Source organism: Podarcis tiliguerta (genome assembly GCF_965153285.1).
Source record: "Podarcis tiliguerta genome assembly, chromosome: 16".
Lineage (NCBI taxonomy): Eukaryota > Metazoa > Chordata > Lepidosauria > Squamata > Lacertidae > Podarcis > Podarcis tiliguerta.
In genome coordinates this window covers 23685258-23706309 of record NC_139549.1, presented here as the reverse complement: position 1 = coordinate 23706309, position 21052 = coordinate 23685258, and the positions used below count along the sequence as shown (strand labels likewise).

Below are 21052 nucleotides of genomic sequence, written 5' to 3'. Positions count from 1 at the left end.
CCGCTGGCTCCCGGCCTATAGAGTGAGATGAGCGCACAACCCTAGAGTCTGGCAAGACTGGCCCGTACGGGCAGGGGTACCTTTACCTTTTACCTATATATAGGGGGCCTACATTCTGCATGGACTGTTATGTGCAAATGGCTTTTGATACCTATTAGATCCATAAATTACCATATAGCATATATTCAACACAAAAAACCAACAATTTGTTGTTGACAAAGGACAGCTGGACATATAAAGAGCCCCATTACCTTTAGTACCTTAGGGCCTCATCAGACCTAAATCCAGCCCTGCTGGATAGGGATCAACTCCTGTGGTAGCTTTGGCCCCCACAATAAAATATTTGAGGGGACCAGGCCCCCACAAAGTTGATGGGCATTCCCATTCAAATGGTGTGTGTGCACTGCGTCGTGTGATCGATTACACAGGGTGGGGATTACCTGGGCCCCCCACAATATTTTATTCAAGTTGGCACACTGGCACCCGGCATGTGTGTATGTGTGCTCATATCACAGTGCACTGGCCCAGACTGGCTGTTGTGATAGGAATTTTGAGGTCTTAGATATATGGTAGTGTTCATAAGTGTACCAACCAAGCACGTACATAGATCAGAACAGGAAGACCGACCTGAAACCATTTTGATTCCCAAACTGTCCCAAACTGACCCAATGTTTTCTCTGCAAGGTCAAAGGAAAATAGAAAAGCCTCCCCATTGTCTTTTCCTTCATAAATCCTGTCTTAAGGGTATGTCTGTGTTTGAATAGGGTGTGAGCCTATGACATGGCCCAGGAACTAAGTATTCATCATTACAAAAGACTGGCCAGGCTCCCCAGGCAATCCAATCAAGTAACCTGCCAGACAGGAGATAAACAACGACAGGAGAAAAACAACATTCAAATTTCTGTTTTAGACAGCCTTTTCTGTGATGTAGGTATGATGTATCTGAGGGGTGGTCTTAGGTTACGCCCCTTCTGTGATGTATGTATGATGTTTCTGGGGGTGGTCTTGATCTACAGGGTGGCAATTTCAAAAGTCTTTATAAAGCCTTGCGCACCATTTTTCTGGGTTCCTTCTCTCTCCTGCGGGTGAGGGGAGCACCCTGTTGCAACAGATCAATAAAGATCAGGCTTACTAGCTGCTTTGCTTCTCAATATTCTCTGGTTGGCCTCTGTTATTTTCTCCTACCAATAGGGAACCTATGTAAGGACTCTATATGGGCTCTTGGATACCCCATAAGGGAAAAGGGCAATTTTTGTTTACAACACTGCTGGGAGTTGAAGTTCAACAACGTGTAATTTCTTTGTTGGTTGCATTTTATACCCCACCTTTTCCCTCCAAAAAGCTCAAGGTGAGCACATGTTAATTTATATGTATGGATAACAAATATAAGCCTGTGAACAAATTTAAACGGTGGCTGGGGTTGCGCGCGCGCGCGCACACACACACACACTGCAGCAAGCTCAGCAGCCCCTGTAAGCAAAATCCCAATGCAAAATATTAAAGTGGGCACCCCTTTCGTTTGCAAGCCTTTGCCACAGTGCAAGGATGGGAAGCTTGCAGCGATGCAGATGTTGTTGGAGTCCCAGCGCCCATCAGCCTCAGCAGTCATCATGGAAAATGCAGACAGAGGCATAGGAAAGGGGGGTGCAGTGAGTGGGATCCGGGTGTCATGACTGAGGGGTGTGTGTGACAAAAGGGCAGGCAAGTGGGCGGCACACCTCACGCCCGGCGGCAGCAGCTCTTCTGACCTGGCAGCAGAGAGCAGCCCTCCTCAGCCATGGCGAGGCACACCTGGCCACAGCAGATCCATTGCCGGGTCATGTCTGACCCAGCTGCAGAGAGCAAGAGGAGAGTGAGCAGCAGTTTCCCCGTCCCTCTCTTACTGTCCCGGTCCCAGTTCACGGGCGATCAAAGTCCCGGCAGGGGACGTCAGGACGGGGGGCAAGATGGAGGGGTTGGAGCAGGAACGGGGGTCCAGAAGCCAGGAGTCAGGAAGCCGAGGGTCAGAGAGCCGGGAGTCAAGAAGCCAAGGGTCCAAGGATCAAGAAGCAAGGGGCACAAAATCAAGAGTCCGAGGATCAAGAAGCAGGGAGTCAAGGGTCTGAGGGTCAAGAAGCTGAGGTTCAAGGATCAGGAAGCAAGAAGCCAAACACAGCAAGGCAGGAAGCGTGTTGCTGTGGCAGAGAGCTGAAGGGAAATGCTGACCTTATATCCCTTCCTGGTTCTTGCCACCAGGTGCTGTGAGTTGGCCTCACCTGTGAGGCCGCACCTTGCCTCTTCAGAACAAACTTAGGCAGGCCCTAGTCCTGCAAAGTCCTATTGGTCACAGGGCCTGGCTCCTGCACGCACACCTGACACCTACGCTGAACTGTGGCGCGTGGGAGGGCCCCCTCCACACCCTGCGCCCCTCAGGAGTACATCTGCCCTCGGCAGCGCGGGCATATGCTCTGCCGCTGAATGCAGACCCTCAAAGTGTCCCTATTTTCCAGGGACTTCCCTGATTTAGAGAAGCCGTTCCGGTTTCTGATTTGATCCCGGAATGTACCACTTTTCCTTAGGATGTCCCTATTTTGGTGGGTATGGAGTTATCTGACCCTCGAGCCATCTGAAGGCAATTCTGTATAGGGAAGTTTTTTTAAAAAAAGTTTTATGCTTTTATATATGCTGGAAGCTGTCCAGAGTGGTTAGGGCAACCCAGTAATCTGTGTGGGGTATAAATAGTAAAATTATCATTACGGAATGAGACTTCCCTATTTTCATTGGAGAAATGTTGGAAGGTATGACAACAGTCAGATGGGAGTCTGCAGGGCCACAGGTTCCCCACTCCAGCTGTAGTGGTATGTTCCGCTGTAGACAAATCAATTCTGTAGTTGTTGTTTTCTCAAAATAATAATAATAATAGAGAAGGAATCTTGAGGAGAGGGATTTGGTGTGTTACAAGTTTCTACCAAACACAGATAAATATGATACACTCCTTTGAGAAACTTTTTTTTTTTTTAATTTATTTTCTCCTTCAGATCTATAAGGACTAGAAACTTGTGTACCACTTTTGTTTTTAAACTGAAATCTGATAGAATCAGGAGGCTGTATTCAGTTCCATTTAACAGATTACATGTCGACAACACACACATTATTCAGATCCAACTGTACCAGGTTGAAAAGAACTGTGTATTTTCACAGGTCTAAGCAGGACTGCTAAAGTTTCATCCTTATTGCAAAAGCAATGAGAAACTGCTTTTTAAAAACTCCCAAATTTAAAAAATTGTCGTATTAGGAGTTGGGATGGATAGTGTTTGAGAAACACCTTCTGTTTGTACAAATACAAATCGTTTATTGTCTATGTGCAAAAATACTGTAAACAAGTTGAAACATTAGCAGGATTTTAAGTAAACGCTTGCAACTAGCAGAAAATTAGATAAAATTAAGGGAAATAATAATTGGAAAAGTAAAAGTATGGAAATGCAGAAGAAATAAGAAATAAGGAAAATAAGGAACCAGAAGAGGGTATGGAGGGAAGCCCAGAGATTTAAAGAATCTCAGAGAGAAGGTTTGTGAAAAGGCATTTGTATAAATTTAGATTTGGTAGAAATGTAAGTTTTTATTTGTGAAAATATAACTGTGATAAATTAATAAGAAATTATTTACAAAAAAGGAGACAAACACCTTCTGTTATTTTTATAGAAAAAGAGGTGCTGGAACTCACAATGAACACCTCCCTTGTTCTCTTATAATGGCTATAGATCCCACCTGAAAAGTGCCGGAACTGAGTTCTGGTGAGTTCCGGCTTTAAAAAACCCTGATCCAGTTTATGTGGTTCATTCGGTATTGTGGCCTGAATGCCGAAAGCTGGAGACAACCGAAGACTGGGAAAGTGAGAAAGGAGCCAAAATAGACAGATCTGCCCGTCCACCCCACACAGCGCTACAGTTCCCCGCACCCTTAACAAGTTATGGTCCCCAACATCTTCAATGGCTGTCAAAGTAGTGTAACAGTGTTTTAAATGGGATGCGAGCTTGGTTAGCCATTTTGTCTCTCCCTCCCTCCTCCGGAGGTGTTAGGACATCAGAACCACAACACGGGTAAGGATCATGCACTGAACTTTCATTTGCTTAGCATCTTCAGCTACACCAAGAGACATCTAGGCCCCCGTAGGGTGGGAACTGGGGCCCGGGTTTTCATTATCCTGTGTGTCTTCTTTTCTGACTCTCGGCTGGGCCAGCAAAGGTGCGTTCAGAACTGAGGATGTGCTGGCTGGGCTGGCGCTTTGGATAGAATCAGTTGGACCGTTGTCAACAGTCCTGGAAGAGAAAGAGAAACCTCCCCCGTGAGGAATCCCTAATATCTCATGACGGCGGCGCGTCTGCACTGCCATCGTAGACCCCACTCAAACCACACAGTCATGGCTCCCCCCAAGGAATCATGGGAGCTGCCGTCTTTTCAGGTTGCTGAACCTCATTGGAATTCCTGCTCCATGACTGCAGTCATGGGATTGTTGTCTATCACATGACGGTGTATGTTTTGACTCCACAGTGGGAAGTGACGGAGACAGGATGTTTGTGTTACTGTGTTCTGTGAAGTGGGACTATTGTCCTTTGTTCTTTTTCTCTTTGCTGTCTGATGCTAGAGAGAGAGGGACCCATGTTGCAGTGCTCCATGTGTGTTTATATGTAAATAAAGTGCTGAGGTCTGTCACGCGAACTGCGCAGACTCTGAGGATCCCTAAGTGTGCCGATGTCTGTTGGCATCGGTCGCTGTGATGTTCGGGCTGAAGAAAGCTTTTGAAGCTCCCGAACAAAAGACCAGGAGGGAGAGAACATGCCAGTCGGGCATGTGTCTCTACCAGGGTCCTACTCGAGTGTAGGCCGAACTCCTGACACTTATCCACCTCACGGAGATACCATTCCCAGAGTTCCCTGGGCAGAGGGATTGCTAGTTGGACTACTCTGGAAATTGTAGCATTGTGAGGGGGCATTGGGATTCTTCTAATCCCCAGTTTTGTATTTTGATACGGTATTTTGTGTTTTTATATTGTGATTTTATGCTGTAACCGCCCTGAGACCTGTGCGTATAGGGCAGGACAGTGGTACCTTGGTTCTCGAACTTAATCCGTTCCAGGAGTCTGTTCGACTCCCGAAACCGCCATGGGATTTTTCTAGGAGAAGCGCCTCAGAGACGCCACACAGGCCAGCTCTTTGTGCCCATTGTCAAAACAAAACACCTCCTTGCACAGGCAGAGGACCATGAATGTGTGGACAACCTCGGAAGAGAAACTCTACCTTGGAAAAGTGGAGGGTTTCACCCTGCTGAAGGTGTTGCTACCCAGGAATGAGGAACGGCAGCCACCGGGACTCAGCATAACAGGATGCAGGTCGACTGTACTGCTAAAAACGAAGAAAGGAAATGGTTTGCCATTGTGTTATGTCTCACCTTTCCCACCAAATGGTGCTCAAGGTGGCTAACCATCACCCACACAAGCACATTTAAAACATATTAATTACCCCCAAAGTATCCTGGGAAATGTCTTTTCCCCATTATAAAACAATAACCCAATGTTTCCTAAACAAACTACAGTTCCACCATAGCTGTCAACGTTTTCCCTTTTTTAAGGGAAATTCCCTTATTCCGAATAGGATTCCTTGCAAGAGGGAAAAGTTGACAGCTATGGTTCCCACAGTTCTAGTGGGTGTTGTGCATGGTGTATACAGAGCCATACGCAGGTAAAATAGTAGGGCCTGAACAAACCTCATCATAGTTACAACAGCCAGATCAAGCCCTTTTAGGGGCAAAAGGCCTGTCTGAATAAAAACATTTGATCTCTCAGTGTATACAGCTGGATAGTTTTCTTGCATTTTGCTGCACTGGGGAAGTTGTTTGTTTGCTATACATCTGGATATCTTAAGATACCATAACCAAATTTTGCATAGTAATTCCTAAAATCAAGGAGCAGGTTTTCATCCTTGTTTGAATCCATTTGGACACTGTTTTGAATCAAGATGGTGGACTGAACCTTTCAATACTACACTGATTTTAACTACCGATATCAAAACTGCACAGATCTTTTGTTTGTTTGTTTCTTCGAATTCCCAAGGAACATGGGCCCATAGCAGCTAGAACATAATAAATAAATTCCATTTCCCCCCCAATGAATAAAGTTTTGCATTACTCCCTTGACTGGATTAAGATTACAGTGGTACCTCGGGTTACATACGCTTCAGGCTACATACACTTCAGGTTATAGACTCCGCTAACCCAGAAATAGTACCTCGGGTTAAGAACTTTGCTTCAGGATGAGAACAGAAGTTTTGTGGCGCGGCGGCAGCAGGAGGCCCCATTAGCTAAAATGGTGCTTCAGGTTAAGAACAGTTTCAGGTTAAGAACGGACCTCCGGAATGAATTAAGTACTTAACCCAAGGTACCATTGTACTTAATTTTGTCACATTTACTACCTCTCATACTTCCATTGTCCACTTGTAGGGTGAATAGGGTGCTGCCCCACCAACCTCAATCTGCTCTCTTCCAACCCCCACCTGCCTGCCTTCCTACTTAACTACCAGGGGAGGGGTTGGGAGTGTCCATTCAGCTTCCACTTTCTCCTCAGTTTCACTGTTGCCCTCATATAACTCAGCAGGGACGAGGATGGGGACAAAACTCAAACTAGTTGGCTCTGCCTTTCATCGGCTCTGGCGCCACCTACTGTTGGGCTCCCTGCTTCCTACTCTACCAGTCCCCACCAGCCCACCACTGCCTCCAAGCGCCGGTTGAAGACCAGTCTCATTTGCACTTGTTGCTTAGTTGTAGATCTTCGTCTGAAGATCACAGGGCGGTTCACAACATTAAAAAAAAGTTGGTGATAGCCACCAACTTGGATGATTTTCAAAGAAGGCTGGAGGAGGCTACTAGCCACAATGGTCATGCTCTGCCTCCACGAATGCTTCATGGTATTGTTTTACCGAATGAGGCCTGTCAAAGTTTCTGTAAAAAAACACACCCCAAAACCCACTTTACTAGAATGTCTCCCAAATTTGGGTCTTTTTGGACTACAACTCCCAACATCTGGACTACAACTCCCTAGCTAGCAGGACCAGTCATCAGGGATGATGGGAACTGTAGTTCAAAAACAGCTGGAGACCTAATTTTGAGGAACGCGACTTGACTACCTTCTTAGCATTCTCTATCCCATCCATGCATTGTGGGAGGGCCTTGCCACTTTGAGACACCCCCCCTCCCCGCCCACCTTGCCCTTCAATCAGCTCCCACCTCTTTTGATTGACTGATGATATGCCAACCTGGGGCTGCTTCAAGTCCATGTTCAGAGAACCCGCTGATCTCTCTGCCTGTTTGGGGGGTGGAGAGGGAAGGCCCGTTATTGCCCAGTCCACCAAAATGGATAGCTGATTGATTTCCTACTGGGGATGAGGGCGGGCAAAGCATCTTGGCACAAACCTGCTTTGGGTAAGGACCAAAGACTTTGGGCATGGCTGCAACAACCTGCTCCGGAAGCCTGGCTTGGCCTGGCATGGTCTTCCTTGCCCGTCTCTCCAACTGTGATGCCCTCTTGGCGGCTGAAAAGGAGTAAAAAATGTAGTTTGTTACAGGTGCTGGGAGTTGTTGTCCTGCGACAGATAAGCTCTAGAAACCGGGATTCCTCAGAAAGGAAGGAACCACGTCTTCAGAGGCATGGCACGTCCACAGCCTCTCCTGGCTGGAGCAAAGTCCAGAAGTAGTCCCTTCCCAGCCCTTCTACCTAGAGGAAGGCAGGACCAACCAAAAGCATAGTTGCTGGCCTTCTGCATCTCCCGTTTCAGCTGTTCCACCTCTTCTTGGATCTCCTCCCTTTCCATTGAGTTGCTGTGTTTGAATAGTGAAGAGATCTTGGCCTGGAAGAGAAGGGTTGGCTGGGTGGAAGATAGGCTGGGCACCATAGCAGGGCTGAAGAAACTCATCCTGACTTGTCACCACTACTATACAGTGGTGCCTCGCAAGACGAAAAGAATCCGTTCCGCGAGTCTCTTCGTCTTGCGGTTTTTTCGTCTTGCGAAGCAAGCCCATTAGCGGATTAGCGCTATTAGAGGTTTAGCGGCTATTAGCGGCTATTAAAGGCTTAAGGGATTAGCGGATTAGCTGCTAAAAGGCTATTAGCGGCTATTAAAGGCTTAAGGGATTAGCGGATTAGCTGCTAAAAGGCTATTAGCGGCTTAGATCAGCTGATAAGCGGCTTAGATCAGCTGTTAAGCGGCTTAGCGAACAGCTGTTAAGCGGCTTAGGGGCTTGGGGGAAAGGGGGGGAGGGGAAAAAAACCCCAGGAATCGCAAGACATTTTCGTCTTGCGAAGCAAGCCCATAGCAAATTCATTTTGCGAAGCACCTCCAAAACGGAAAACCCTTTTGTCTAGTGGGTTTTCCGTCTTGCGAGGCATTCGTCTTGTGGGGCACCACAATAATAATAATAATAATAATAATAATAATAATAAACTTTATTATTTATACCATGCCCATCTGGCTGAGTTTCCCAGCAACTCTGGGCGGCTCCCAATCGAGTGTTAAAAACAATACAGCAGTAAATATTAAAAACTTCCCTAAACAGGGCTGCCTTCAGATGTCTTTTAAAGATAAAATAGCTGCTTATTTCCTTGACATCTGATGGGAGGGCATTCCACAGGGTGGGCGCCACTACCGAGAAGGTCCTCTGGTTCCCTGTAACCTCACTTCTCGCAATGAGGGAACCGCCAGAAGGCCCTCGGTGCTGGACCTCAGTGTGCAGGCTGAACGATGGGGGTGGAGACGCTCCTTTAGGTATACGGGCCCGAGGCCGTTTAGGGCTTTAAAGGTCAGCACCAACACTTTGAATTGTGCTCGGAAATGTACTGGGATACTGCCGCCTCCACAGGCCAAGCAGGACAGGTGGGTGGGACAAACCCCCCTGTCAATCACCTGCTGTCAGGTGGGGTTGCCCAACCTGGTGGGTTTGTGTGGGGATTAGATGCAGGGCTAAGAATGGAATACACTCAATTTTTGTTGTACAGTGGTACCTCTGGTTACGTACTTAATTCGTTCCGGAGCTCTGTTCTTAACCTGAAACTGTTCTTAACCTAAAGCACCCCTTTGGCTAATGGGGCCTCCCACTGCTGGCGCACAATTTCTGTTCTCATCCTGAAGCAAAGTTCTTAACTAGAGGTACTATTTCTGGGTTAGCGGAGCCTGTAACCTGAAGCGTATGTAACCTGAAGCGTATGTAACCCGAGGTACCACTCTCTATATTAGCAACCCACTCATGTGGATTATTGGGATGGGGTGGCACTCTGAGACTTCATTTGATGCAAAATGCTGCTGTTAAACACTCGACTGGCACAATGTGTTAGGCTCAGGTGAGGCGTCTCAGGACCCTGAACTGGGGTTTAGCCTCCACTGTGCTGAATCATCCATGTCTGGAAGCAGCCAGTTTACTATGAAGAGAGAAAGAGAAGCTCTAAATACAAACGTGGCACAAAAGAGGCAAGCCTCAAAATGCAGAAAACTTCCATTTTGAGGCTTGCCTCTTTTTTTCTCTTTTGACCCTCTTTTCCAGACATCTCGAGGTGCTCTGAGCTTTACCTTCAAGTAGGACGCCATACCCGCTTCCTCACTCTCCAGCTGCTTCCTCTTGCGCACAATCGACTCGCAGATTCCTGGGTTCTGCTCCATTTTGGCATAAAGATCCTGCAGGGATTTCTGGGTGTACGTCAGAGATTGCTTCTCAAAGTCCTCTGGGGAAATCCGCTTGCAGAAAGAGACGTAGAGCGGGGATTCGTTGTCAAATTCACCCAAGGTCTCCATCTTATCCCTGGAGAAGAAGGTAAAGAAGTTCTTGATTTTAATTATTTTAGTAATTTATTATTTTAGTAATCGCCTTCCACAGTCTCTTTTTTATGATTTTAAGTTTTAGACATTTCAATCATTTTACAATCATTTTAACGTTTCAAAACTCGAGTTCCTTCCCCCTCTTTCTGCAGTTCCTTCATTTTTTTAATATATTTTCTGCATATTCCAAATTAACTTCATTTACTCATTTACTCATGTACTTTAAATATATATTCTTATGTAGCTGCAGGTTATTACAATAATCCTGCCAACGTTCTGGTCTGTTTACATTTTATTTGCAAATATTCAATAAACCATTTCCGTTCTTTTATAAAAAGTTTGTTATCTTGATTTCTTATTTTTCCAGTAAGTTTTGCCATTTCTGCATACTCCATTGTATCCATTCTTCTTTCTCTGGGACTTATTCTTTCCATTTTTGGGCAAATAACATTCTTGCCACTGTAGTCGCAGATATGAATAAATTTCTATACAGTTTGGGTAGTTCTGTTCCTATAATCTCCAAAAAGGAAAGCTTCTGGGTTGTTGTTTTTTTACAATGTTTATTTTAAACATTATTTTAAACATCTTTTTCAATTCATTATATCATTTCCCGGTCTCAAGGCTGTTTACATATATACCTATTTGTGTGCATTCTTGGAGATGTGGAGACGGTCGCCAACTTGGATTGCTTTAAAGGGGGATTAGACAAAAAATCATGGAGGGGAAGGCAACCCATGGCTATGTTCTGCCTTTATGGTTGAAGACAGTCAATGGCAGCACCAGAAATGAATTTTGTGGGGTGTGCAGGGGTCCCAAAAGGGGCAAAGTATATGTCTAAGCGGTGAGCTGTTTCCCACAGGCTACCATTGTCAGTTTGCATTTCTTAGTACAGAAAGTATGGGCCTGATGTGTAGAGATCTTTCCTATTCTAATTAATTCAAGAGGGTTCTGGAAGCTTCTCTGTGTGAAAGAAGTAAGCAGAAGGTTCATGATGTTTGGGTTATTCCATGCTTCCTCAGCCTCGGCCCTCCAGATGTTTTGAGACTACAGTTCCCATCATCCCTGACCACTGGTCCTGCTAGCTAAGGATCATGGGAGTTGTAGGCCAAAAGCATCTGGAGGGCCAAGGTTGAGGAAGCCTGGGTTATTCCTTCAGAGAAGCTGGTTTAAACTGATCATCTCTGTGAAGATCATGCTGACTATAATAATAGGCCAGAAGGACCCTGGGTCTTAACTTTCTCTCTTTTCCTTCTGGTGTGGTGTTCTGTATGCTTAGCGTTAAGGTTCAGACATATTATAAGTTCTTGTAAGTTTAAGTTAAGTCTGCTGCAACTGGATTTCGTATGGACAGTGCCAGTCCTGAACGCATTGGATTTGTGACCATTATGCTCATTTGCCTTCAGTAGCAGTAAAGCTCTGCTGGATGAAATACAATTGCCTCTGATCTATTTTTGGGGAATCCTGCAACGTGTTTAAGTTGTTACTCTGCTAACTATACGTTGGAATCTGCTCTGGATCAATACTGAGTAGAATTCCACGACAACCGTATCTGAAAGAAAAATAACAGCAGTGGAGGGGTAGGTGGAGTGGAGCTTCTTGGGTTTTTTTCTGGGAGGAGGGGGGCACTGGCTCTGTCCATTGTTGCAGTATGATTCTGAATGCCAGTTCCTGGAAACCACTGGAGGGGAGAGTGCTGTCGTGCGTAGGTTCTGCTTGTGGATTTCACATTGGGGCATGCTGGGCAAAATGGGCCATTGGGCTGATCCAGTAATCAGTGTCTTCTTGGATTCTTATGCTTTGAGGTTTTGCGGGGGTGGGGTGGTTGGGGGGTTCATCACGACTATGGCCTACATGGAAGAATTAAAAGGCCCTCCCCATGTGCAGCAGTTGCAAACTGGAATGGGGCCTTTCACAGCTGTCTAGGCACATTAAATGCAATCACGTTTTTGTCATGGGGTCCAGTTTTTCCCATTTCAGGTTTTTGATTGCAACCTCAATCAGAACGAATGTGAAACGGCGAATGTACAGATTGATAAGAAAGACTGGAACGGAAAGTGGAAGAGTTAGTTTAAAAATGTTAGCGCCAGCAGAAAATACAGGGAAAATGCTCTGGAAATTATATTACGATGTTATCTAAGTCCCTAGTTATTGAGCGGAATATACGGCTACAAATCTGCCATGCTGGAAAGGATAGCAAGAAATAAGCTCTTTCTATATAACATGCAGTGGAGTTGCAGGGTAAGTAGGAAATTTCGGTCAGCAGAGTTCAGGGAAATAGGTGTCATTGCAAAAGCTTTATAACTATTGGACTGAGGCTAGTATTACTGTCTGTTATTTACTGCTGAAATATGCAAGAGAACTTATGTAAGAAACGTTGAGGAGTTTCTTGTTAGCAAAAGTTTGCTTAGCAATAGCAGAAAACTCAGGTCACATTTAGACCATGCATTTAAAACATTATGATGCCATTTTAAATAGGCAAAACTGCTCCCCCCCCAAAAAAAAATATTGTGGGAGCTGTAGTTTGTTAAGGGTACTGAGAGTTATTAGGAGACCCCCCTATTCCCCTACCAGAGCTACAATTCACAGAGTTCCCTGGGAAGAGGGGTTGATTGTTAAACCACAGAATTGTAGCTCTGTGAAGGGAATAGGGGACTTCTAACAACTCTTAGTACTATTAGCAAACTACAGCTCCCAGAATTCTTTGGGGGGAAGCCATGACTGTTTAAAATGTCATCACACTGTTTAAATGCATGGTGCGAAGGTGGCGTTAGTGTTGCTCAGGGGTAGGCAACCTAAGGCCCGGGGGCCGGATGCGGCCCAATTGCCTTCTAAATCCTAACTGTGGACAGTCCAGGAATCAGCGTGTTTTTACATGAGTAGAATGTGTCCTTTTATTTAAAATGCATCTCTGGGTTATTTGTGGGGCCTGTCTGGTGTTTTTACAAGAGTAGAATGTGTGCTTTCATTTAAAATGCATCTCTGGGTTACTTGTGGGGCATAGGAATTCGTTCATCCCCCCCCCCCAAAAAAAATTGTCCGGCCCACCACATGGTCTGAGGGACGGTGGACCAGCCCACAGCTGGAAAAGTTTGCTGACCCCTGGTGTTGCTCCTTGGAGAACCCAGCAGGGAGGGAGGTGAGGGGAAAAACCAGAATTAGTTGGCCATGCCTCTCATTGGCTGAGGCTCCTCCTAACAACTGGTTGGACATTAGGTGGGTCATTAGCCCAATCCAGCAGGCTCTTCTTATATTCTTAAGAGGCAAAGACTCAGTCGTAACTCCTTCTGTGTTCAATGGGAGTTACTCCCCATGAAGTGTGTGCAGGATTACAGACAAAACCTTACAGCGGATGCAGTGACTCCCGCAAAGGCAAACGACTAACTAAAGTGGTACCTCTATTTGGCAGGTGTTACTTATTCCCAAAGGCTTTTATAGAACTGCAGTAGCCAAGTAGCTGATGCTTGGGGCCAGCTAGCCAGGAAAGGAGGTGCAGTTTTGACTCTGAGGTGGCTGGTAGAGAGCAGCTTTGCAAGCCAACCCATTCTGCTCTGGTACCCTATATCTCCCAGCCTCAGGAGGAATTGTGACATCAGAGGCAGATGAGCCAATCCCTTACGTGTCCCAATTGTTGCCTCCAGCTGTGCAATTGTGGCATCACAGATCAAAAGCAGCCAATCATCATTCCCAGCACCAGCTATCAATGGCTGCTAGCCTTGATGGTTATGTTCTACCTCCACCGTAAAGGCAATGCGCTTTTGAGTACCAGTTGTTGGAATAACAAGCCGGGAGAGCACTGTTGCACTTTGACCCATCTAGTCCGGCATCCTGTTCTCACAATGACCAACTTACTGGGGTTCGCAAATATTATAAGGCAACTGCCTTCTACTGAACCAGACCATTGGGTCCATCTAGGTCAGCAGTGTCTACCCTGACTGGCAGCAACTCTCCAGGGTTTTAGATAGGTGTCTCTCCTAGTCCTGCCTGGAGATTGAAAGTAGGGCCTTCTACATGCAAGGCAAATGCTCTGTCAACTTACCATTGCTTTTAAAGTCCTCATGAAAATTCACTAGTATTTTACAGGGAATTTCTCCTAATATTCTAATTTTTAATGCTAATTTTGCCCAATAGGCATTTTTGGCAAAGCCATTCCCCACAATATACAACTGTACCTTGGAAGTCGAACGGAATCCATTCTGGAAGTCCGTTTGACTTCCAAAACGTTCGGAAACCAAGGCGCAGCTTCCAATTGGCTACAGGAATCTCCTGCAGCCAATCGGAAGCTGTGGAAGCCCTGTTGGATGCTCGGCTTCCAAAAATAGTTCGTAAACCGGAACAGTCACTTCCGGGTTTGCGGTGTTCGGCAGCCAAAATGTTCCAGAACTAAGCCGTTTGAAAACCAAGGTACGACTATTATGCCTTATTGCACGTGGTTATCATTTTTATGCTTGAATTTTTATTTTATTTTTGCAAATTACTGGGCTGGTAAACTGCGCTGCGACATTTGGAGAAGGGCAAGTTTCCAAAGGACACCTGTGTTTCGGCTCCCATATCGTTTCACCGCTTTGTATGTTGGGGCAATGAATCAAATTTCTTCCCCATCTGATGAACTGCTGATAGTCCACAATTTGCCAAGATATAAAGTGGCCACTTTCCAAGGATACCAGGCAGAGTGTGTGGAAACCATGACATCTGTGTCAAGCTGAATATTTGCAAAGACAGCAGGGGGAAGGGGATAATAAAACACAGTTTTAGATGCCTGCTTTTATTTTATTCATGACTCAGGAAGCAACCCCTTTGCTGTAGAAAACACACAACGGCTTTATGGACCTTGTCTCAATCTCTCCAGTTGTCCGCCAAAGGATCAGCATGCGTGAGAAGCGGCAGCGAGGGCCTTGCATGGTTTGTAGCACAAACATCAATCACTTGCAGTGTTTGCTCGTGTCCAGCTGTTTATATTCCTCTTGGTATGGAGCCCCTGCAAAGCAGATGGCCGCACTACGGTCGCACTCGCAGACGAACGCCGCACATTCATCGTTGTCATCTGAAGCAGGAAAAGGGCAAGAGCGAACTGGGTGACTTCTTGGGAGAAGGGCCTTAGCCAAGTGGAAGGGCACCTGCCTTGCATGCAGAAGGTCCCAGGTTCAATCCCTGGCATTTCCAGGTAGGGGTGCAAGAGACGCCCTACCTAAAATCCCGGAGAGCCACTGCCAGTCAGTGCAGACAACACTGGACTACATGGACCAATGGTCTCACTCAGTGTTAGGCAGCTTCCTATTTAATTCAGTTTCTTTCTTTTTTTAAAGAACCCTAAATTCTAGAATCCTAATTTGTTTTTACGGGAAGGTTTCTTGCTCTGTTATAGAGCATCTGCTTTGCTCTCCTTGACTGAGATCTCTCACAAGCTCCACTACTGAAGATAAGAACATAAACGCGGGGCTACCTTTGAAGGTGACTCAGAAACTGTAATTAATCCAGAATGCAGCAGCTAGACTGGTGACCAGGAGTGGCCGCCGAGACCATATAACAACAGTCCTGAAAGACCTACACTGGCTTCCAGTACGTTTCCGAGAACAATTCAAAGTGTTAGTGCTGACCTTTAAAGCCCTAAACGGCCTCAGCCCAGTATACCTGAAGGAGCGTTTCCACCTCCATCGTTCAGCCCGGACACTGAGGTCCAGCTCCGAGGGCCTTCTGGCGGTTCCCTCACTGCGAGAAGTGAAGTTACAGGGAACCAGGCAGAGGGCCTTCTCAGTAGTCGCACCCACCTATGAAATGCCCTCCTGGCAGATGTTAAGAGTTAAGCAACAATAGATTTTTTTTTGTAGACACCTGGAAGCAGCTCTGTTCCAGGAAGCTTTTAATGTTTGATGCTATATTTTGTCAGCAACTGCCCAGAACGGCTGGGGAAATCCAGTCAGATGGGCAGGATACAGTGGTGCCTCGCAAGACGAAATTCATTCGTTCTGCGAGTTTTTTCGTCTTGTGAATTTTTTCGTTTTGCGAAGCACCACTGTGTATTGACGGTTTCCCATAGGAATGCATTGACGGTTTTAAAAAAAAGGCGCAAGACGTTTTCGTCTTGTGAAGCAAGCCCATAGGGAAATTCGTCTTGCGAAGCAACTCAGAAAATGAAAAACTCTTTCGTCTTGCGAGGCATTACAGTGGTGCCTCGCAAGATGAAATTAATTCGTTCTGCGAGTTTTTTCGTCTTGTGAAGCACCACTGTGTATTGACGGTTTCCCATAGGAATGCATTGACGGTTTTTTTAAAAAGCAAGCCCATAGGGAAATTCGTCTTGCGAAGCAACTCAGAAAACGAAAAACTCTTTCGTCTTGCGAGTTTTTCGTCTTGCGAGGCATTCGTCTTGCGAGGCATTCGTCTTGCGAGGTAACACTGTATAATTATATTATTATTATTATTATTATTATTATTATTATTATCATCATTATTATCACTATTATCATTATCATCATCATCATTATTAACAAGAGCCCTGCTTGACCAGGCCAAAGGCCCAAATAGTCCAGCATCCAGTTCTCACAATGGCCACTCAGATGCTTGTGGCAGGATCCAAGCCCAAGAGTCCTCTCCCTCCTGTGGCTTCTAGCAATTAGCATTTAGAAGCATTGCTACCTTTGACCATGGAGGCAGAACATAGTCACTTTGGCTAGTAGCCATTGATAGCTTTCTCCTCCCCAAATTGGTCCAATATTCTCTGAAAGCCACCTCTTTAACTCTGGGATGGAGTACCTGCAACCAGTGCTATTTTTCTAGAAAAAGAGGTACCGGAACTCACTATGAACGCCTCCCTTGTTCTCTTATAATGACTAAGGCGCCCACCTGGGAGACGCCAGAAGTTCTGGCTGAAAAATAAAGCCCTGTAACCATACAGGTGTCAACCCAACACCTGCTGACCATTGGCCACACTGGCTGGGAGGGGGGGGGGAGATGCTGGGAGTCCAGCATTATCGAGATGGCCAGGAACTGTGTCCATCCCTGATTTAAGACAGTGGGGATTTAATTTGGAAACTGAACTAGGCCCTCTGACATAGCCAAAGCAGGGTGGAGGCTGAATTTACCGCTGCAGGTGATATCACTGCCCGAACAGCTGTAGGCGTAGGTCTTGGTGTAAGGGTTGTCTATGAGGAATTTGCACTGGGAATGCTTCTTGGCCTCACCGTAGCAGTTGTCGTGGATCTGGCAGCACCTATTCGAAAATTAGAAACATTCGAGTTGATTCAACGAGCTTGGGAGACACTTAGGAGCTGCCTTGTTTAGTGAAGGAACGTTGATTTCTCTAGACAACATCACAGCACACATTTAAAGCACGCCAATCCACTTTAACCAGAAGAAAACAATGCAACGATCAGTAAGTATAGTTAAAAGCAAATACTCAAAACTAGTTAAAATCAAGGATAAGGTAAAAGGCCACATTGAAACACATGTCAACATTCTATGCCACACTAAAATATTAAGTTAATACAACTGCAGAACAGGTATTATGTGGCATCTCTAACAGTGCCACTTCCACAGATCGAAGCAGTCAAGTGGGCACATACCGTTATCAGGGTAAGGTGATCTCGCAGGTAAACTGGTTCCAAGAGGTTAAGGGCTTTATATACTAATAGCTGTTGCTGTATGTAGATAGATCCCTAGATCCAAGTGGGGCAGAATACCCTCCAATAAGAGAGAGCCACAGCAGAGGTTTTAAAACACAAAAACACACAGCAAAGTGAAGAGCGGGAATATACGCTGTTAGACCTTTTAAATATCCCATTTTTAAGTCACTTGTGTACAGCGCTTGCCCTTTCTGTCCCTTTAGAACAACAGAGACCACACTATTTGATAAGTTTAAAAGAATAGTTTACTTACACACTTCAAAGGTCAAATTCATGTGCTTTTCCATGCAGCAGCCAGAAAAATGCAGGTAAAAAGGCTAAGTTTACAAAATATGGCAAATGTTTCGGAACACACTTTCTGAGCTGGGAGCAGTCCAGCTCAGACATCCTCTCTGATCGGCTTCACATAGTAGAAGTGAACAATCAACAGAAAGAAGGCAAAGAAAAAAACTTTCCTAACTGCCTACTGGAGGTGAGAGGGTGTGACCTGGTCACGTCTAGCAACAACAGCTTATTCTGTGGTCTTAACCCCTTAATGCATTAACCTGAACTAAACATGCTAGTTATATGAGGCCGCATTTCCCACAAGAGCAAGATCTTGAACTTGGCCTGGTAGAAAATGAGCAACCAGTACACATCACTTAGCAGAGTTTTATATGCTGACAAGCCCTCTCTTCTGCCAGCAACCATGCTGCAGCATTCTGCTGTAGTTGCAGCTCTCAGTTTAAGTGCAAGGTAAGCCCCAAAGAGAGCAAATTTTTAAAGGAAGATCTGTTGCAGTAGAGTCCACTTTAAGTGTAGAAAACTGAAGTTCTGGTATGTTTTTAAACCCCTCCTGCAAAATACTGACCACCTGCAGATGCCCTAATAAAATTAGGAGGTGCAAAGCCTTGGAACACGTTGGGGACGGGGGGGGGGGGGCAGAGGGCAAAGATGAGAAATTTGCTTACTTGTCCAGCTCATCGACTGGTGTCCCGCTGCCCCCCAAGCCACAGTAGCAACCATAGTCTGCATAATCCTTCAGTGGGTCACTGCTGGGAATGGTACATTTGATCATGTTATGGAACTGCAACAAGTTCCTAGGGATGGAGGCCGTGTCCGAGCCTACTAGAAGGGAGACATAAACTTCCCACAAGAAGAGTTCGGTTAGGGTTAGGTTGGCATTTCCCAGGCTTCTGAGAGCTGAAGCATCATCTTGCCTGCTAAACGCAAGCTGGAAAGTAAAACTCCGCCCCGAGGGTGCATTCCTGAGGCCAGGCTGCCCTTCGGTCTCCAAGTTTGACCGTGCCAAGGCCCCTTGCTGAATGACCACCCAGCCAGCACTCGTTCACTCCTCTCTTGGCGTGCCGCATTCCCTGAACGGTGGGAACAGATCAGGCCCATGGATGGGGGGGGGGGCGGGCAAGGGGCGACCCCAGCACAACCTGCCCCAGCGCTCCTCTCTGTGAGTGTCAGGGGGTTTTGCCTGCCAAGGGCTCCATCAGCCGGCTGCGTTCCCCTCTGCACAGCTGGACAGGTGATGCAATGCAGCCCTGCTTGGCTCTGGTAGCGGGTCGCTCTTGCAGTGTTGGCGACTTGCCTGGCAAGCCACACTACAGTGCTGGTCAGGGAGCACATCAGGCAATGGAGGTGGTGTGCCACAGGTACCATGAATTGTTAACCAAGAAGCATCCTTCAGAGGGAACCCAGTTAATAAAGGAATTTATCCCCCACCCCAACACAGCATATCCATTTCCCGTTTCAGTAGGAACACCCATTCATCCCTTAAGAGCCACAACTTACTTGATGCCAAGATTAGGAACCGAGCAAGGTTCATCCTGTCGGCTGCTAAGTCCTCGCAAGAAGAGTTTTCCTGTAGGGTGTTCGGCCTCTTTATACCTTCGCTTTCACCTTGGTCCCCGGCAAAATTCAAGATAAGATACCTGGAGGTTTGTGTGTGTTTACCTTTATATAAGTGTTGCCCAGGTGATCTGTGATTAAACCAAGGCCACCTGAAAGCCAGCCATCTTATTTTCCGGAACTCCGCTTAGCTATCAGCTTTCCCACAGAAGAATGTTCTTGTTTTAAACTTTTGGGGCACTGTGTGTCGGGTGCTGGTGGGTAACAGCTCTGCAGACCAAAACGGGACTCCTTTTGGGCTTAAGTTACCCCATGGTAACTTGGAGGTTCCCCATGCCTGCTATATGGGGCCACCCACAACTGCAGAGAAAATTGTTCATACCGTTGGTTACATCTCCTGGGAGTTGGTTTTCCAAGGACTGCTAAACTTGAGATCCTTTCAACCTGAGAGTTGCTGGGGATTGGACCTGGGACTGAATCTTAGGCCTTCTGCACACAAAGAAGGTGGTCAATTTTATTGTATATAGCCAAAAGCCTTTACAATGGACAAGAGAGAATAAAAGGAGAACTTTCCTGTAAGATCAGACATATAACTTGTAGCAGTTTACAACATGAAAAGAAATTTACAACATTGAGACTTAAGACTGGAGTGCATTCACATAGCTGGAACGCAGCTTCTTGGCTGCCAGTGCAAATTTGGTTCCTTGGTGTGTAATATATAGATGTTTATCTGCTAGGAGTTCAACTGTCATTTCCTGTGCGGACCGACCCGGAAGCCAGTTAAGAATTGGCAACATAAATTTTGCTCTGGCCGTTGTATACAGGGGAAAATCAGCAGAGAGTTTGTAATGTCCTCTACATGATTGCATCCAGATATACATCTGTGATCCGTAAGGGGAATTCCCCAAAATCTCCCATCTAAATATGACAAGGGCATCTGCTAGAATCTTAGTTCTGCAAAAGTCCTGTGTAGGTCTGGGAATGTCAGAATCTCAAGGTAATGGGGCCTTGAGTGATGGATCTTAATTTGGGGGTACCAAGTAGAGTAATGGGCAGCAGTGATGGATGCTCTGTCTTACGTTGGCATCCTGATCAAAAATCCAGTTTCTAAGGTCATGTGGGCTAAGGGCTAAGTAGTTCTCCATTTGAAGATTATAAGCCCTAAGCTTATATTGGCACTTTTGTACCCAGCCCCCCGGTCTTCCACTGAGCTAAACCCAACCCAACGACATCTGGGAAGCCACAGGTTCCTCATTCCTAGTCTAGTATCGAGTGTATAACATGATGCACAGGGGGGAGAAAGTGAATAAAGGAAAGCTTTTCTCCATCTCTCATAACTCTAGAACTCGGGGCCATCCACTGAAGCTGAAAGGTGGAAGGGTTCAAGACAAACAAAACTCCTGCAAGCGGGAGTGACCGCCACCGGGATTCTCTGTGCACAAAAATGGAAGGAAGAAGTTGCGATCAAAGAATGGATAAGTAAGGCGATGGGACTATGCAGAATTGGCAAAGTGAACGGCCCAAATAGGAGAACCTAACAATGATGGCTTTGTGGAAGAATGGAAGCCCTTTTCGGACTATTTAAGAAAATATGATGAACTGAGAAGTGGGATTAGGACTATGAGCAACAGAAGGAATTAAGAAAACACAGCATCAATGGGACGGAATAAGATGCAGAAGGTGTTGTGCAGCAGAGGGGGAGAAATAAAATGGAAAATGGAGTGGGAAGTTGGAAAAAAAAAAGACAAATGTATCATG

At 45.9% G+C, this 21052-nt stretch overlaps 3 protein-coding genes across 6 annotated transcripts in view; 1 reads left to right on the top strand and 2 right to left on the bottom strand.

Annotated features, from left to right (window-relative positions):
- Positions 1-21052, top strand: part of UQCR10 (ubiquinol-cytochrome c reductase, complex III subunit X) — a 433107-nt gene that overhangs the window by 53400 nt on the left and 358655 nt on the right. The window lies entirely within an intron of this gene.
- LOC310666686 (uncharacterized protein) lies at positions 4081-13403 on the bottom strand. 4 transcript variants are annotated; one of them, XM_083417941.1, is made up of 7 exons: positions 13230-13403; positions 9591-9819; positions 7766-7877; positions 7444-7562; positions 7258-7334; positions 5277-5381; positions 4081-4298 (listed from the first exon to the last, which is right to left on the bottom strand). In XM_083417941.1, exons 2-7 carry the CDS (start codon positions 9810-9812, stop codon positions 4139-4141), a joined length of 795 nt encoding a protein of 264 aa, XP_083274067.1. In that variant the 5' UTR covers positions 9813-9819; positions 13230-13403; the 3' UTR covers positions 4081-4138. The 4 variants fall into 4 exon arrangements, with proteins under 4 accessions (XP_083274067.1, XP_083274068.1, XP_083274069.1 ...); XM_083417942.1 differs by having other exon boundaries at positions 5277-5378; XM_083417943.1 differs by having other exon boundaries at positions 7287-7334.
- On the bottom strand, positions 14583-19761 carry LOC310666722 (phospholipase A2-like). The gene is made up of 4 exons (XM_083418008.1): positions 19238-19761; positions 18406-18580; positions 16916-17043; positions 14583-14877 (listed from the first exon to the last, which is right to left on the bottom strand). Exons 1-4 carry the CDS (start codon positions 19269-19271, stop codon positions 14756-14758), a joined length of 459 nt encoding a protein of 152 aa, XP_083274134.1. The 5' UTR covers positions 19272-19761; the 3' UTR covers positions 14583-14755.

Coding starts and splice junctions, on each gene's coding strand:
- LOC310666722 (XM_083418008.1), bottom strand. CDS start 19,271: ATGAACCTTGCTCGGTTCCTAATCTTGGCATCAA. Junction 18,581..19,237: donor GTTCCTAATCTTGGCATCAA/GTAAGTTGTGGC, acceptor TCTTGTGGGAAG/TTTATGTCTCCCTTCTAGTA. Junction 14,878..16,915: donor CAGTGATATCACCTGCAGCG/GTAAATTCAGCC, acceptor TTCCTGCTTCAG/ATGACAACGATGAATGTGCG.
- LOC310666686 (XM_083417941.1), bottom strand. CDS start 9,812: ATGGAGACCTTGGGTGAATTTGACAACGAATCCCCGCTCTACGTCTCT. Junction 7,335..7,443: donor TTGGTCCTTACCCAAAGCAG/GTTTGTGCCAAG, acceptor CCCCCCAAACAG/GCAGAGAGATCAGCGGGTTC. Junction 4,299..5,276: donor AAACCCTCCACTTTTCCAAG/GTAGAGTTTCTC, acceptor TTTCTCTTCCAG/GACTGTTGACAACGGTCCAA.